The 19,626-nt window shown below is 38.3% G+C and overlaps 1 protein-coding gene across 1 annotated transcript in view; it reads right to left on the bottom strand.

Moving 5' to 3' along the window:
* The window catches only part of rpa1 (replication protein A1), a 59,593-nt gene that overhangs the window by 17,586 nt on the left and 22,381 nt on the right, over positions 1 to 19,626 (bottom strand). The window contains exons 11-13 of the mRNA XM_041808797.1: positions 19,164 to 19,300; positions 12,049 to 12,197; positions 834 to 963 (exon numbers count right to left, since the gene is read on the bottom strand). Coding sequence (XP_041664731.1) covers positions 834 to 963; positions 12,049 to 12,197; positions 19,164 to 19,300 — 416 coding nt within the window. The remainder of the gene's footprint in view (positions 1 to 833; positions 964 to 12,048; positions 12,198 to 19,163; positions 19,301 to 19,626) is intronic.

The following is a 19,626-nucleotide window of genomic DNA, read 5'->3' as shown; positions in this document are numbered from 1 at the left end:
ATTTAAAACATATTTACACTTGATTTTGAATCTTTAACTGCTGCTCCTGATTAGCATATTTAGTCTTTCTATTTTAAAGGGAATTAATGTACTCTTACTGCTCTTTTTCAGCCAGAGAGAAATTCCAGCACCCCATCATAACTGTACCTCACCTCTAATTTTCCTTTTGGGGTATTTTCTTCAACATATGGCATAGCATGTTATATTACAATAAATAAGACTAATAAAGACCTTTCTCCAGGTCCCAATCTCCTCTCTAGATTGTTTAAATTCTTCTTTGAGCACCTTTTCCGTTCACAGTAAAAGTATAAAAGAGAGAATATTAATTAAAACATTATTTTACTTCTCTGGAGGCAGTATTCTCATTACAGAAGGCAAAGAATAAGGTCTATGTAATCTTAGTAATCAATAACAAAGATAAATGTGATTCTTTCTTCTAACATACAGCCAGACTGAGATGACACCCACAACACAGAGGATTAATGAACAGAAGCAGATCAGGGACCTCAGCACAGATAGCTGTTGGTGCAGGGATTTTATGAGTCAATGATTATGAAGATTCATCACGCTGACTCTCTGCTAAAAGCACCTTTGCAACACAGCTACGAGTGACAAGGTTACACTGTTCCGAGACGAAGCAGACCTGCTGTGTGTGCTGTGCAGAAATACAGCTTGACTGTGGGCACTTTTATATTTGTTGTTTTGGATTCAATGCGAGCCTTTAAATTTGTCCTTGAATATCATCAAAGAGTCCTCCTTGAATAATAATGTATCAAAGGCTGGCATATCTTGAATGTCTGAGTGTGTCAAAGCGAAACAGATCATGCGTTTACCTTGTCTCCATGTCCCAGGTGCTCATTCTTGACGTCAGATAGAGTCTTCCAGTTGGTGTTTCCTCCCACGCTGCCACCTTTAGCCTCTGTCACAGACTTTCCCTCCACGGCATAACCCTCCCTGTCATACCTACATGAAGGAGAGGGAAAAATCAGCTGTTTTCTATTTGGGAGACTCATAAAGCTAAGTTCAGATCAAAGATTAAGGATGCAACAAGACCATTTAAGTTGATAAATGTGAAATGGAAATCCCTTTTAACTTTTTTTTTTTTGTTTTTTTTGTTTTTTTACATTGAACAAACAGGATAAAGACAATACAGGTAGCAGACAGGGTGATTACAGGTTCTACAAATAACATTTCATTAGTTTAAATCATCTTCTAATGCACAGTCAAGAGATGAGTAACTTGAGAAAAACTGCTGTATTACTGAGCATCATATTGAGTTATATCCTTTGCAGCTGTAACCAAAACTGAAAAGAGGAAAAAAGAAAGAAAAAACCCCACACAGAATGAAACCTTTACACAGACTGACACCTTCATATGTGACAAAATATGCATCTCCCTCATTTTAGGTTTACATATGATTTCCAGGGTTCCCGGTTCCTTTCAAATTTACCTCTGGCATATCTTAGAGAGAAGGTCAAGTGTGCCATACAATAAATCTCCCCAATTTCTCCTCCTCTCTTTTCATTTTGCAATAGATGTAGGCTGCTTATTGGGCCATTTTCTTGTTATTACTTTTTGGCAACTGATTAATAAAATCTGTAATAAGTAGGGGTGTAACGATTCATCAATCTGGATCGATATATCGATTGTTTGAGCAATGATTCAGTCAAATCGACTGAAAGGATAAACATCAATATTAATCACCAATTTTACCTTACGCTTTAATTTGAAAGTCCCCCCAGGTGCTTGGTTATGACAGTTTCCACCTATCCACGAGTCACAACACTGCTAGGCACGGATAGCAGGTAATGGCTAGCAGCCGAGAGAGTATCAATATTGTGTTTTTTTCCTTTATGTGAAAAGTAACAGATTGTGGTAAATGGGTTCACAATATCGTCTGATATCGATCGCAGGCCTCGAAATTGAAATCGAATCATGGCAGACTTTGTGATATCGGCAAATATCGAATCGTTGTTCTGAGAATCAATACTGTATCTTATCGTGATGAAACTGGCAATTTACACCCCTAGTAATGAGTATCTGTCTTGTCTCTTGGGGCTTACAGATAAGATACCTAAACACATAAAATTGAAAGATAAAATTATATCTTATCCAAATATTGATCTTATCTCTTCTGTAAATGTTTCCAAAATAACGAAAGCACAAGACAGTACCAAAGAATATGTAAATGTCCCACAGATTTATGAGCACACATTTTCCAGCAGTGGCCGAGCTCAGATCTGTTAGTCTGCAACTCTCTAATCTTTGGAGTTATAAAATATCTTAGGATGTTCTTCCATACAAATTCTCTCCACCTGAGCTGGTCGTGGAAGATGATGGAAATCTCATTTTGATAGGCTACATAAATAGCCTACAAATAGTCAACAAATATTTGTTCTAAATCTGTCTCTTTTTTTAACTTTCACAGGAAAACTTCAGCTTGTAAATTCTCTTATCTCCTTCATCAGCTACGCACAACGGCAGGATGTGCAACCCTAGATAAGTTAGTACTTTTCAAGACTGTAGGAGCGGAATTTGCCCGTGGAGAATTCATTATTCTTTGCAGATATCTTCATTATGAAAAAACTGAACTAGCAAAGCATTTTTTTGTTTATATGTGCTTTGAAATTGCATTTGCCACCCTACGATGTTGATGACAAGGGGGATGTAGTGAGGACTCCCTCTCGTGCACGCAGGATTAGAGGCCAAAAATGCTGACTGGGACGTCCCGAATAAAAAACTGAATGTGCAGGACTGTTCCTACTATAGAGACAGATATACCATGCAGTAACTTAAGAAATAAATCACTTTTATTAATTAAATTGCATGATTTATTGTCCCTTCCAACACACTTTAGTTAAACCCTGTCAGCGTCTCCCTGCAGCCACAGTGATATAAAAACATGTTTTTATTTCATTGTAAAAAAAAAAAAGAAGTCACATATAGCTCAGTGGACAAGTAAAAAGACTCTTATGATATCAAACATTTACTCTTTACCATCTCTTCATATCCTCTTCAATCCATAACATGTTCCCTTTTCTGTAGTTAAGTCCATGTCATAATCTTCGATCAACCCATAAAAGCAGGTCTATATCCAAACAGGGAGTCACTTACCTTTTGTCTGAGACAGCAGGCAAATCCAAAATGGCATTAAAGAGTTTAAATGCAAGATTGGGGAATTTTAAAAGGGCGATTAAAAGGGTGTATTTAATCTGGATTAACTTCAGAAATTCTGAGATTAATCGCAGTAGAAATTGCAATCTTCTGGCAGCCCTACTTTGAATGGAATGACTGTGAGAGTCATAGCTATGGATGCGTCGTCTCCTGTAGTTGTAGCAGTGTGAACTGGTCAGATTTTAGAATGTTGCAGTGGCCCTCATGCAGTTGCAAGTTTCAACCCCCCACAGTGTGAATCTCTGAACCAGACTTAATGTTGTTATACTGTGGCCTTCTTTCTGTTTTAATGCACCCACACCAAAACAAGTGGCACAATATGCTACTGTTCACATGGCTGTCCACAAACTGCAGGCTGTCCATTTAACAGTTAGCTTTAGAAAAGCAACCTCGTTGACCCACAGCTTCCATTTATGTTTGTCAAAGCGAGGATGGCTCAGCTGAGAGCAAGGCAAGCTGTGAGGCTTGTGAAATGAATCAACAGCAGAGGGACAGATGAGCTGGCCACGGTCAGGGCTGTTACAGTGATATAAGAACCCATTTCCACCCAATGTTCCCGATAATTCAGGGAAGACAAAAAAAAGGAAGAGGGAAGGGTAAGGCAGGAGAAGAATGATGGGTGGAGTGATAATGAAGGCGTATATGTGCATGTAGTAATGGGGATATGAGTTTAAAATGGTCTGAGATCAATAGAGCTTCATGATCTGGTGACCCTGATGCAGAGGGGGGCACAAATAGGGGGTCGGATTATAAATACAGCAAGAGCACACCTAGTTCCAGGAGGTATGATTGATTGAAAATGTCCCCATTAACAGCTGAATCTGTGGCTGGACTTCCAATTTCCCACTCCTTCGGACAAACGTGTGTCCTTCTTTATGGTGGGACTAGATTCCTCAAAAGAGTACCTGCACAACTCTGCTGTAATTGTGCCTCCAACTCGTTAGGAGCTTGCAAAAAGATATTCTGACAGATCCGCTTTCAGTCACGGCTCAACATCTCTCCTAAGACAGATGTTCTACAAAGAAGGGGGAAAAAAAAATCAAGCGACAACATGGCTGAGATGATTAAAAATGCATCACACTTTTAAAAGATAAGACTGCAGACTAGTGAAGCTTCACAGCATTACATGGCTGCTCTGGACATCTGATTTGACAGACACCCAAAAGGATTGTAAAACGCTCAGCAAGATCCCACCGTGACGCTCTCCAAGCTTTAAAGCTGCTGCTGTTTTTATCACAGAGACAACGAGGAGCACAGGAAACAGAAATGGCACAGCAGACAGTGATTGTGATGAAGGAGACAAAAAAAGAGGGCAAATTGCATTTTGCAGAAAATGTGCAACAGTCGACTGAGAGCAGGCAGGCACGTCCCAGCTTAGAGCAGAGCAGCTTCAGTGAGGCAAGCTATCTGCAGGAACACTGAAATAAATGACTGGAGGGTTGGCTGACATGCGTGTGCATGACACAGACATGTCAAGAGTCTGTGTATCAATGAACAAGGACAGGATGGGAGCAGAGACATGTCAGAGGGAGAGTCAAGAGGGAATGATGGGAAAGTCTCAGTAAGCAATGCTCTGAGCTTGAGGCTAAGACTCTAAAGCCTGTGCTGAGAGTAGCAAACACACCACAAGCACGATTACTGCATGTTGTGTGTTACATGGTGTTAGCTACTTTTGGCTGTAGTGAATGATATGTGGTTCAAAGCTGAGCTTAAAAGAACTGACAAATACTATAGCAGAAGTTCAGCTGCAAACATGGATAAACGTCCTTCCTTTTACTCTTCTGAAATATTACAACAAATATAAGCTAAAAGAGGCTGCATTTGTCTTTGTGAGACGGGTCACTTTATATTAAAAAAAAAAGCAGGAATACAATCCACCTTTACATCTGATGCTTACACAAAAAGAAAATCCATTATGCAACACTGCACTCTTATCAGTGTCACACTAGTTTTATTTATTTAGTTAGTTAGTTAGTTTTACTATACTAGTGCATCTCAAAAAATTAGAATATCATGAAAAGTAGGGGTGGGACAAAAAAAAAAATCACTGAAATATCGCGATACTTCCTGGCGTGATATTGTATCGATATTTTAAAATGCAATATCGATATTTAATTAATTAGCTAATTATTCACTTTGTTGGTGCGGTAGTTTTTGGTGTAATTTCACTCCCTGACCACTAGTTGGCGGCAGGCATCGCTAGCTGGCAGTTGACTCTTGCCTCTTCTCTGTTGAGACAACGAGATCACACGAGACTTCCGGTCTGTGTGAGCCGGTTGCTTGTACCTACCCAGCAGAGCGACTTCTGCCGCATTCATTGTGGATGTGTAGACCTTTTTTGGCTTTTTGGCTTTTTTTTTTCCAAAACATTAAAGATCGCACAAACTTAGACAGGCGTCAGACAGTCGTTTGCAAGATATGCCACGCCAGAGTAAAATACTGAGACAACACAACAAATCTACTATCGCGTTAGCGCTACAGCTAACGGCTAACGTCAACAAACAAGCCCGTTGAAGCTACCGCTGGTCTCTACTCATGCAACCATAATCACAGCCGTATTATTTGTAAGGACCTATCCCGTGTAGTGTCGTTAAGAATGACGGCTTCGGTAACACAAGAAAGAAATACTGGCCTGTCACGTAATGCCCTCCGCAAAACACAGTCCATCAGTCTTAAAGCTGGACGTGACGATCTGCTTGTCTCCCATAATCTCCCTTCACAAACACATTATGTGATGACATAAAAAACTGATAAAATACGAAATATAAAGGATTGGAGTACATTCACTCTATAATAATTTATTCCCCTTTTCTTAAAAAAAAAAAAAAAAACACGATAGCATTTTAATTCAGTGCAACAAATGGGGAAAATCCTCATCTTCAGATTGAACAAAGATAGGTAAAATGCGAGATGATGCAGGACTATACATTTTTTAAATAGTTTAATTCTACATTGTTAAATTTGATATTAACTTAAAATTACATAATAAGTTATACATATATACTACACACATATGTATACTTTATGCACTTCATATTCAGTATTTAGCTCAGTCTGTGTCAAATTCTGTGAAATTGATACTAAATTGTTGTGAATAAACTGAGAAATCCTGCACTTGACCATTTTATAACTATTTTGTATTCTCTAGTTAGACATATTTTGTGATGTATCGTTATACACATGTGATGTGTATTTTTTCTGATATAGTCTGTGGGCATCATTATCATTCATCTTTTTCACTGGTGTTTAAAAAGCTAACTAAAGATTGCAAAAATCGGCAATATCGTAGAATCGCAATTTAAATCAAATCGGCACCTAAAAAAATCGTAAAAAATCGAATCAGGAGAAAAGTGAATCGTCCCAGCCCTAATGAAAAGTTTAATATTTTTTGTCACTCTTTTCTGAAAGTGAATCCCATATATTATATAGACTCATTACACATGGAGTTAAGTATTTCAAGCCTTTATTTCTTGAAATGTTGATGATTGTGGCTTACAGATAAGAAAACCCAAAATTAACTGTCTCAAAAAAATAGAATATTACATAAGATCAACAAATTAAAGGATATTTTAAACAGAAATGTCAGGCTTCTGAAAAGTATGTTCATTTCTATGCCTTCAATACTTGGTTGGGCCTCCTTTTGCATGAATTACCGCATCAATGCGGTGTGGCATGGAGGCGATCAGCCTGTGGCACTGCTCAGGTGTAATGGAAGCCCAGGTGGCTTGATAGCAGCCTTCAGGTCATCTGCATTGTTGGGTCTGGTGTCTCTCATCTTCCTCTTGACAATACCCCATAGATTCTCTATGGGGTTCAGGTCAGGCCAGTTTGCTGGCCAGTCAACCACAGTAACACCATGGTCATTGAACCAGCTTTTGGTACCTTTGGCAGTGTGGGCAGGTGCCAAGTCCTGCTGGAAAATGAAATCAGCATCTCCATAAAGCTTGTCAGCAGAAGGAAGCATGAAGTGCTCTAAAATGTCCTTGTAGATGGCTGTGTTGACTGTGGACTTCAGAAAACACAGTGGACCAAAACCAGCAGATGCCATGGCAGCCCAAATCATCACTGACTGTGGAAACTTCATACTGGACTTCAAGCAACGTGGATTCTGTTCCTCTCCACTCTTCCTCCAGACTCTGGGACCTTGAAGCATGAGGCTTCAAGGTCCCAGAGTATGGGCTTCCATTACACCTGAGCAGTGCCACAGGCTGATCGCCTCCATGCCACACCACATTGATGTAGTAATTCATGCAAAAGGAGGCCCAACCAAGTATTGAAGGCATAGAAATGAACGTACTTTTCAGAAGCCTGACATTTCTGTTTAAAATATCCTTTTATTTGTTGACCTTATGTAATATTCTAATTTTTTGAGACAGTTAATTTGGGGTTTTGTTATCTGTAAGCCATAATCATCAACATTTCAAGAAATAAAGGCTTGAAATACTTAAGAGTGACAAAAAATATTAAACTTTTTCATTATATTCTAATTTTTTGAGCTGCAGTAGTACACTAGGGGTGTAACGGTACAGAAAAAATTTGGTTCGGTATGTACTTGGTTTTTAAGTCACGTTTTTGGTACGGTGATTGCAGCTGATTAATAAAATTTTATTCTAATTTCTTAATTAAATTGTATTAAAATAAATAGGCAGAATAAATAACATTTAAATCATAAATAGTGATGCGACCTCCCTCCAAAAGTTCTTCAATGATTAAAAATATTATTAAATAAATACATTTTTGAATAACTAGGTTATTTTCATTGATATATTGAAATATTTATACCCATTCTTTAAACACTAAAATTTCACAGCTAACTTGAATGCATCATCATACAACCACAAGTTACCTTGTTAAGTTTGCAAATTAGCATCTTTTTTGCTGATTTCAACACGGACCTCAGCACTGAATTACTTTTTTAACCAATGGGACCTACTACAAAGTTTGGAAGAACTTTTCACAGCCCTTCTTGGAGGATAAAGATGTTAAAGTCGTGAGAAATCTGAGGATAACTTCACCTATGACACAGCTGCAGAGTCCCTCTCTCACTCCTCCGAGGCTGATAGTTGAAGGTAAAGTTAATATGGTTCACAGAGCCAGAGCACCATTGCTATATGGGTGATTTAAATGAATCCAGCAGCTCCTCTAACTCCACAAGCGCCATCACTCTTCTTCGTTTGTTTTTGTAACTGCTCCTTCTTCTGTAATGACGGTTGCTGGCAGCTTTTAGGCTCATTGCCGCCACCTGGATTGAAGTGAGAACTCGACTTTTTTTAATACTCTCTCAGACGCATTTGTTGTATTACTGCGTGCACCAAACCATGACGGCTGTACTGTGACGGTACGGGACAAATACAAATATTGTTACACCCCTACTATACACTGCCCCTCATAATAAGGACATAACAAAAGGTAGTTACCATTATAATTTATGAATTTTCAGGTTAAACTGTGCACTATGCAAGGCCTCTGTGATAACTAGTTATTTTGCTTTATGAATAAACTTTAACTCAGTATAAACAAAGTAGAGCTGTCACAATAGCAGAACTTTGAATTCGGATATGATAGTAGTCAAAATCAAACAATAAAAATACAGTTTTGACACCAAGACCTCGAAAAAGATGTCCTAAACACCCATAACTGTTTAATTTATTATTTCTTAAATTTCCAACCTGCACATAAGAAAGGTTCACTAAACTGCAAACACATATCAAAACGTGACACTGTCAATAGCAAGTAAGAGCTACCTCCTCATTGTCAAGTGTCTTTAAACGAACTAGGTTTAAATCATCCATTGAGTTTGTTTTAAACCATTTCAGCTAAGAACTCAGGGCCAGTTAGTCAACTAGAAATAAATAATCATTTTAATAAACTATTTTTTACACCACTGTTATATTCATATAATTATATTTAAATCAATTCTGCACATTAAGATAGATAAAATAACAGTCCAAAGAAGAATAAGGATGTTTGACTGCCTTGTGTTTTAAAGCTCATTTGCTTGCCTGCCATAACTACGGCCCTAACTGGATCCCAGAGCTTGTTCATTCAGACTGCAGTCATTGTGTGCATTTGGATTTGTGGAAGTCTGTAGTGAATGTCTGAGGTTGACAGCAACAAGCACTGATATTTAAATATGACAAATTGTACTGAAGACAACAGCAACTGCATTGCTCAGTACAGGAAAAAGGCAGCATGACTCTCTTTAAATGTGCTGTTGCCACCTAATGGACAAGTGCATATGCACAGTGAGATGCATGAAAATGCAAATGTGAAATCAGTTTGTTACACAGTTCATTTTACAAGGTGGGAATTGAATGACAAGTTGACAGTAATATCAAGAGGCTGAGGCCAACAGCACAAGTAGCTAACAATGTACCAAGACCCCATATTAACCTAGGATCAAGATAATTAGTGCACAGTGCAGCGTTCTTATTTACAAGCATCCTGGAAAGTGCTGAGCTGTACCACTAATACTCTGCATTATTTTGTCTTAACTGCACACCAAGGAGAGACTATTCATTTAAGAAAGTCCCAAAGGTCTGTGCCAAAACACTATCAAATTAAGATGCCTCTGCAAAGGTAAAACAATGATGCTCCAGCAGCCTTGGCTGTGCAGCAAAGGTAAATCTTTGTTGGGCCTTTGCTTTGGGTTCTTCAGAGCAAGATTAAAAAATAATTACCAAAAGATGCATCCAGAATTTAATTGATTTTGCTTCCTTGTTCTGTGTTCCACTTATTCACATCTTGGCTCAGAGAACAACCATCAAGGGACACACTTTGTGGACAACTGCCACTCTGAGACCAAGGCTTATCACCAGCACAACAAGACACAAATTATGTATTGAACAGCTGGCAATGTTCCATTGAAAACATACACTTGCTTCATCCTCAACATGAGATATCAAATCTGTGAAGAGGCCTGATAAACAAAGAAGGTTTCTCTGTCTGATCTCTCCACTGCAGGAGGCTGGTGACGGGTTCAAGAGGACCTTGCCTCAGCATGCTTCTCTCCTGGACTGACTTAGTTCAGACTAATAAGCAAGGTCTTGCCTCCTTCCATCTGTGTCTGTTAAACTTCTGATTTCTTGAAGCCTGCAAACCTGCAGGATCCCCTTGTCCAAAAACAACCCACAAGAACCATCCCCTCTCCTGTAGCGGACAAACTAACACAAGGATTTGAAGCATCATTATCTCTTGCTGTCCAAGTGAAGGTCTTGTTATACAGAAAAGAGCACAGGGGGTGTAAGAAGACTCAGCTACAGCAGGGATGTGGATGATTCAGGCAAAGAAGGAAAAAGACCCAGAAGTGGTCCTGATAATGGAACACTTTCAATCATTACGCAAATTTAAATAATCCCATTACAAAAAAAGAAAGAGATAGCAGTTCACAGTAGTTGGCATTTTGAAAAATGAAATAAAACAAAAAAATACATATTCAAAAAGCCTTAGGCTATAGCTTAAACTATCACCAGGAAATTACCATGAGCCAAGGCTTCTGATTAAAGAGGCAATTTGAGTATATTTTGTGATTTTCTTTTTCTCACCTGCAAAGCAGAGTCACATTTCACTGCTCTGATTATGCAAATCAGCTCCTGTGATCATGTATAAATACTCACAGCCGCATCAGTCAAGGCACAACAAGAGAGTGCATTGAGCCTGTCGCAAAATAAATCTTAACTGTTTACTCTCCTCGGTGCAGAGCATGCACTGGTGTTGGGAGGTAAACAAATGAAAACTCTTTGGATGGAATCGATTGGATCTCCACTCACAAAATAGAGACATTGGCTTTCATGTCAGAGAGGAGGGGCAGAGCGTGCCTGTTTAAGTAGGATCTATAAGGAGGGCCGATCAATCAGAGTGCCACAAAGCTGAAGCGAGGTTAAGTATCAACCCCCACCTTGGCCAGAGTGAGCACAGCCTCATCTATCAATCACGTGCCATCCTGTGAGGTACTCCTTCATAGCACCGTCTAGGGAAGTTGGCCTCTGAACGGTCACCACACACACACTGGCCGAATGATGTTTTTGCTTAAAAACAGATCTGGAAAAAAAAACCGTTATCCTATCCTATCTTCATTGTGAAAAAAAAGGAAACATACTGTGTCTTCCTATTTTTGTTCATGTTTTACAGTGGAGAGAAGGTAGTAACTCAGAAAAGGAATCAAGGAACAGGCACGTGAGACCGAAGATGAAAGCTTTGGTCTTAAATGTTTCTTTTTCCACTGCAAGAAAAACAAACAGAAACCTTCAAGGAATAGTCACAAAGCTTAAACCTGTTAGTCAACCAACTACTCTGCACTTGCTAGTATAAGCTGAAATGAATTCACAGAGGAAATAACATGAATTCAAACAAGCAGATAACGATAGTTTGAAGATATTTCAGTCTATTTCTACATAATCCGATGTTTTTAAGTAAAACCAAACATGAGAATATTTACACACATCAGACTCACCAAGAGATATGCACAATCAATATAATCACACAGAAATTAGCCAGAATTTCATTTGATCTGTAAAGGCGATTAGCAGAGTAAAAAAAAAAAAAACATTTCCACAGATTAAGTATGATTCCCATTTGTATGTAATGCTTCATTGAAACACCCCCAACATTGTGGCTAATGGGGGGAAACTAATCTTGATAATGAGAATCAGAGCATGCAGTCTTACAACTTGGGAAATGGAAACTCGCCATTTAATCCTTGATGTTCAAATAAAAAGTAAAACTCAAATCAAAGAAGGCATCTTCGAGCGTGAGAAATAAACAGGGGAAAAAACCCTCAGGCATCAAATTTAAAGCATGTTTGTTACATGCTACAAAAGCACTTTGTCATGGGTAAACAACTGCTGAAACATCTTGACCCTGCAGTTCACTCACCAGCCTCGGAGCTTATATGCCTCAGGGATGTCTGGGTTGATCATCAGGGTGCTGCTGTAGGATACAGAGAGAGAACGGCCTCCATAGTCTGAAAGCTTCGCCCCCTTAATGGCTAAAATGGGCTGTCCAGAGCCATCAAATGCCTCTGCCTACACAAAACAAGAGATCATCATGGGACAGGCAATCATTTCAACTGTGTTGTTGTATTTGTCTAGTCTAGTTAAAATAGTATTTTGTACAACAACATACAAAGTACACAAAATTTACAAATGCTGTAGTGCTGGATTTATATCAGCATGCCAAAAGTGTACTGACATTTGGCAATTCAATTTCCCTATTTATTTATTATAGCATGTTAAGATTTAATAACTGGGAAAATCATCAAAACAAAGTACACTGTGTTTGTTTCAGTTATCAGGGAACATGGTGTGATAATAAACAGAGTTATTACTGTCTACAACAACTAGTCTATTTTCAGAACTCAATATCACCTCCTGATTGAACAACTGTGACCCAAATTTCTGATTTTTTTCAACAAATCAAATTTATTTCATGATGAATATTGAAGTTTTCTCTTATTTGGAACAAGATGTGACTGGACAAGCACATTATTGTAGAAATCCTTAACTAATATACATGCATACATTGTATGTTCATTCATTTCCTATGATAAGGTGTCTATTTCTGGTTATTTTCTAGAGAATTTGAGAAACTAAAACATAAAAATATGAAAACCAGTTTTCTTTCTCAGAAAAGATGTTGAGAAAATAACCAAAAAGTACTCATAAAGTACAGGAAAATAAAGTGAAATAAAATGCATGGATGTATTTGAGCATATGCGCCTTGTACATCATGGACTTTTTAAGCACCATTTTTTTCCAACAACACTTTGGTGACCCAGTGAAAACAGCTCATTGGCCAACTTTTGGGTTGAGAACCCAACCACCAGTTGAGAGCCACTGGTCCACACCATTAGTAATAAAAAAACCATCCAAGATGGGTCTAAAGCCGTGTTTCCATCAGGGGGGTCCAGTTTGATTCAGTACGGTTTGGTATGGTTTGGTACGCTAAACCCTAAAATTGTTTGCATTTCCACAGACACCCGTGCCGTCACTTGGTTGGTGGGCTGTAAAAGCATGCATGTGAAGTCAGTCAGCGCGAGTCTACTGGTCCAGCCACTGCGTTATAGAAAGGATGAGTGACAGAAATCAGTAGGGGCATTAAATGGCTTTATTTCAGCTCAAAGTGCTTTTTTAAAAATTAACTACATTTAATGATGTTAACAGCTGTCAGTACAGATCATCAGCTGTTGAAATATGTGTACAGAGATGGTTTGCGTCGTAACTGCACGTTAATAAGTGAATATGTCTAGTCTAGAACAGTTTACACGACAAAACATGAAAGTTTAGAGCTGTACTGTGAGAATTAGCCGCACTACAAATAAAGTAAAAGTTCAGCTGGTGTTAAAATCAAACTAGATTAAGTCAGAAAACCTGGGTGCACGGATCTCATTTTAAAATAGGCTGCACCCCGAAGTTTTACGAGCACGTTCAACAACATAGATCAATGTTTTCACAGGTTACCTAAGTAAGTAGATTAATAACTAGTTACAGTAGAGAGAATCAATTGTTCTAAGGCTTCGTATTCACAAAACTTCAGCATGAATTTAGTTTCACATCCATTGTGGATAGACCAGGCTGATGTGAGCCTTTGGGCTCTGCTTTGTGTACTTAAAACCAGGTCCAGATAAACGTCAGGAAACTTGATTTGTGGCCAGACATCAATATCAATAGACTAGGAAACAGTTTGGATCTACCGTTGAGTCCAAATATCTCAGATTTAAGCAGACAATAGTCCATTTTTTTCCATTTTTTCTCAGCTCCTCACAAAGCAGACTTCCCTGTTTTACAGCCCAGAGACGAGCAGCTAAGCAGCCGTGTCGCATGCTGACATGACGTCAGTACAACCACCTATTGTTGTGTGTGTAGCTCCACCCTTTTGGTATGGATAGGTAAGACTGGTACCCCTACGGAAGGGTGCCAAAAAGTGGGATGGTACAGGTCGGTGTTTTGGGACCCTTTCCAACTTTTGTTCCATGGAAACACCGAACTGAGCTTGACCGCTTGGTGGAAACGACCTATTAATAGGTTGCTTAAAATTCATCTGTCAAAGTCATGGTACTCAAGAAAAGTGAAGGAACAAGGGACTATGGCTCAAATCTGTTAGAAAAAATCAGATATTTTTTTAATATATAAATCTGAACCAAATTGGTAGACTAACTGCGCAAAATCTATTATTCTGGGATGACCCAATTCAAAACTGTCAGATTATAATGATTTTTTTCATACCTGTCCTCTCAGTATTCTTGTTTTCTTGTTGTTGTTTACTACAATAACCTTTGAGTACACAATAACAGAAGGGAAGGGGCTAAAGAAATGCCTTCAGAAATGGGGAAGAAATTTCCCTGAAATTCAGTTTCTGGCATTCCCATTGTTCTTTAGAAGCTCTACATCTTGTGTACCTCTGTGAGTCCCTCCAGAGGAGGAGTATCTGTCGAACAAACAAACAAGGTACACTGTGCTGCTTGTCAAGAGAAAAGAAATGGAAGCAAACTTAGCACAGTCCCCCTGAGCCACAGGTAAAAATCAACTGCAGGGAGTCACTTTATCAAATTGTGACAAGGAATCCTGTCAACGATTTCTAACACATTCACCTCAATTAGACACACGCTTAGTACAATGGTTTCGATTCTTAAGCTGTTTTTCAGCAGAAATGTTGACAAACCTTTTTGATTAAACACCTTTGACGTGCTAAGTTGAATTTGTAATCCAGCTTTAGTTTAACTTCATACTCTTCCTAATAATTTACACTTTTCTATGTGAAATAAAAAGGTCTCATGGTTACGATAATTTCACAAATTCCCTCTTTCCAGAAACAATTGTTCTGGGTTGATTCGCATTTATAAAGAAAAAGATTAACCATCAAGTTATGCATGTCTTGGCACAACAGTGAAGGTATTGTTTTTTAACACACACTAAAATGGTGACAAAGATTGTCAATTTTTATCAAACTTAATTTCAGTGTTTCCTACACAGACTTTGGATGGGGCGCCTGGGTATACTGGCACCCGCCCAAGCATTTTTGACAGTTCATCTCATTAGTTTCATAGTTAAATGAGAAAAGCTGTTTTTCCCCATGACATATATACCAGCATTTGAGACTAGTTCTTTACATTATTTTTTGAATAGTTAATACATCAAACTGCTTCCGATCCATTGATTAAAGTTCAAACACATGTTACTAAGACATAAATTAAAGGCTGGACATTTTTCTATTTTCAAATACTTTAATTGTCAGAAAAAACTATTATGGACAAAATGCTGTGCAAAAATGCAGTAACCTCTGGACAATAGCAGTGTTGTTATTGGTGAGCATTACATGGCACAGATGAGTCTAAAGAAGCTGTCAGTGAGTTTGTTTACAAATTATGAATTTATCATTGTCTGTGGGTAATAGGTTATTGGATGAGCACAATCATACAAGTCCCTGGTAAAACACAATTTGAAATGCTCCTCACTGATGTCCTCTAAACGTGCATTCATATTTTCTCTCCTCTATCTTTCAGAAACTTGAAGACATTATAAATCAAATTTGGACAAGAAACGCGTCCCCCACCCATCCCTGCAGGTCCCAACTCTCAGCTCACATTTATACCTAGCTAGCTAATATTAAGCTTGGTTATCCTAACTTGACTTTGCTCATATAAAAAGATAAGCACGATCGACTCAGCATAGCACGTCATGACTCATTGACAAGCGGGTTGAATTTAAACAGGAAATTTATGGCGTTATTGCTTATTTCATAGACTAGTTACTAACTTATCACTGAGGAAACCATTCTCTTTGAGGAATTTGATATTCAGCCAAGGTGCTCTGAGCTCTAGTTCCCTCTGTTGAACAGAGGTAAATATGGAGCATGTGACATCAAAGGGGTCAGAGGGCCCTCTACTGGATAAATAATAGAATACAGACATGTCTAGATAAAACCAAGCTATAATTCCAGCACATTGTTAAAGATTATTGGTGGGTTTTTTGTTCAAGAGTCCGTCTCTATGAGCCAACTTTTGGCTGATTTACTGTTATTTTTAATAGGCTATAATGGGCCAATTAAATCAGCCAGCTCATTAACTGTTCCAAGCCTAGTTTTGACCGGTTTGATATGATGCACAGTACTTATAGGCTTGGAGTTTATGTTCTACCACTCAAGCCCTGGTGCTTTTGCATTAGTGATATGTAGGGGTGCCACAAGATCTCGCAAGATTGAGTTAAAAACTGTCTCACAAGATAGATTTTGCACAAATACAAAAAGCAGCAGCTGCCATGACAGAAAACAACACCAAACTGTAAATGCAAAGATTACAATGATGCTCCTGCCACTTTAAAGTTGTTGGAGTGGTAGCTAGTGAAGAAAGTGAGCTTATTTGTGATCACTGCTCCACCCCCTTCCTCCTCCCCTGTGTGCTTTTTGGGACCGCACATGATCCACTTATGCAATTTAATTTCATCATTACTGTGTACAATGATTAAACTCTGCTGCTAAATACTAGGGCTGACAGCTTCCATTCAAGTAGTCGATTTGTTTGGTCGAAAAGCTTTTGTTCGACCAAGATCACCCTCAGCGAGTCGAGTCAATGATCTAAGGTTATTTTGTTGGCTGTATGAGTTCAAAGGGTTACCCCGCTGGGATCACCGAGCTCAAAGGCAGGTGCACGCTGATCATCTCTCAATTAATTTTTTTTTTTTTTAAGTACGACGTGATGAGCCTAAAAAAATGTATTAATGCTTCCAAAGGCTTGTTATGATCATTTAAGGGTCATTTAGAGTACCAAGCAGGTGCAGTAAGGAAACTGTATGGATTAAACTTGTTCCCAATGAGGTGATTTTTTAAATTTTATTTTTTTTTATTTTTTTTTTTTTTTTTACCTGAACAACCAATCGATTGGTTGGTTCCTGGGTGTGAGTTTTTCTTTGATTGACTACAGCCCTACTAAATACCTGTACCTTCATTTGTCTGTGGGAAGACTCGCTCACAGTGAAGCTGTTACATTGTAGCCTTGATTCAACTGCTGCTTCGGCGTGCCTCTCATCTCACCTATCTATAAGCTGATGGCTGCAAGCAACATCAGTCAGAAACTTTGCCTTTGTAGCGCAACGGGTGTCTATTACAGAAGCAAATCTTAAAAAGACTCTGAACACCATAGAGTACTCCAAAAACTGAAGTTACATAAGCATGCCCTGCTTGTTCTCTGGCAGGAGGCAGAGCAGAGACACGCACACTCATTAACGTTTGCTCATACACGTCACATTTAACATTGTAAAGCTTTAAGTAAAGACAGCAAAACAATGAATAATCTATTTCTGTAAGTTACAGAAAACAAATTGTTGACAGAAAACTTTTCTGAGTGTCTAAATGTGGATGTCCTAAGAGATTATGACAAATAGTTTAATTTTAATAGTGCAGCATTTTATATTTCAGACTTTTGTAAACTGTTTTTAAAGTACAAAAAAAAATGTAAATGTTTTTATTGTTGTAAATGTAGGAATGAGTGCATAGTGTACTAGATAAAAGATGTAACACACTATTGAAATGCATGAAGATTTGATAATGAGGTGCTGTTTAAATGCAAATTGAGTTAGAGTTAAACAAGACAAACTGTACCTAAGCACTGACAGACTATCCAGTACAAGAAGATTTGTTAAAGGCTTTCTGAATACACTTTCATTCCTTTGCATTTGTGACTCTGAGTTTTAAAAAACACAAACTTTCCATTCATGAATTTTTGTTGCCAAAATTAAGAAACAGTATAAAATCTTGTTTTGTTGACCAGAATCTTGTCTTGTCTCATAAGCAGTGCCTAATCACACCTCTAGTAATTAGGGATGCACCGATCCACTTTTTTCCAGTTCCAATCCAATTCTGATAAATATGTGCTGATATATATATATATATATAGTTTGTTTGTTTTTTTTTGTTTTAACAATTATTATTGTTGTTGGTGTAATGTAAAACACCCAGCTCCTCTTATTAAAAAGCAAAAAAAAAGAATTGAATTAAATGTATTCCAAACAAATTTATTTGACCTACTACAAAAAATAAATATCAACATTATCCAAAAAACAACTGATTGTAAGTTATAAACAACAATGCTTACCTTAAAGAGCATAACTCAAGTAGGTTAAACTACTACTTTAACAGTTGGTTAAACTAATTACCTATCATTTTTTATGAACATGGTCTTGAAATCCCTTTCTATAATGCTCTTTTAAACTGTACTGAACCTCTCGCCATTAAAGACCGCTGTAGCTTCAGTTAATGGCCGCAGCCTTCCTCTCTGAACCTTCACCGGATATAAACAACGAGAAGGCCGGCAGTGGCTAAGCTTTTAGCATCTCGTAGGAAGACCATTGTACAACAGTTTTCCAAAGTAGTAGATAGAAATAGAGTGGTATGTGGCCTGTCAAGGGTTACATTCACGTATGACTACTCACCCGAGGTGAAACAAGGCTAAATATCAAAGCACAATATTAATCTGCAAAGAGGAACGAAGGCGCTAGCTTTCAATGCTAGCCACGCAGTTGAGCGTATATCAGGCTAATGTCACACCCACTCTTCTTTGTGTTCTCTCATCTTTAGACTAGTTTTGACTATTCTTAATATAGATTCCTGTTTAATCGACTAGGTAATTATACCACTAAGAACATTCCCAACTAATACTAGCTCAGTTACACACAGAATGTCTCGTGTTAGACTGTGGTGCGTTCACGGTCTACCACAAACTGTAGGATGGATTTTGATCGGTCACTTGGATCGGCGCCGTCAGTCAGATATGCGATCTATTAATTACGTCCATATCGGACCAGATACCGATATTGGATCGGATTGGTCCCATCCCTACTAGTAATATGATAAAGTTACATTAGGTCACAGAAGACACCCATTGAGTTTTGAAAAATGCAGAACTGGGTCTTTGCAGAACAGTGCCTTGATCTCCACCACTACATTTAAATAGCCTCAGACACAGCACCTCTACCTTGCTGTCTTCATCCAATACTTACTGTCTCTCCCCACAGCGTGGCAGTCACCACCTTCCCTGACATGTCCATCAGATCAATCGTCCTCTTGGATACTTCTCTGTTGGACTTTGTGGTTTGCCGGGTCACTTCACCCACACCCTTACACACTCCAATCACATCTGGAATGGAATAACATACATAAGTCACACATAACCGGCACAAACAGATTGTGTTGTCTACTTCTCAGAATTCTGAGTCCTATTATTTTTTATTTAAATTGTACTGAACAACATTTTTCAAAAAACTGTGGCAACTTGAGGTTTAATCATCCAAACAAACAAGTTACTCTCTCGTCATAAATATTGATTGTGGTGTTGATGCCCAAAGGCTACTCCAGGTCTCGGGGTTTTCAGCACAAATTGGCTCCTGGGAAATAAGTGATTAATTTATTCAAAATCAGGTACATGTTCTCCAGGCACTTAAAATGTATAATTTAGGTGGTCAT

This window comes from Cheilinus undulatus, linkage group 2 (genome assembly GCF_018320785.1).
Source record: "Cheilinus undulatus linkage group 2, ASM1832078v1, whole genome shotgun sequence".
Classification (NCBI taxonomy): Eukaryota; Metazoa; Chordata; class Actinopteri; order Labriformes; family Labridae; genus Cheilinus; species Cheilinus undulatus.
This window is presented reverse-complemented; position numbering and strand designations above follow the sequence as displayed.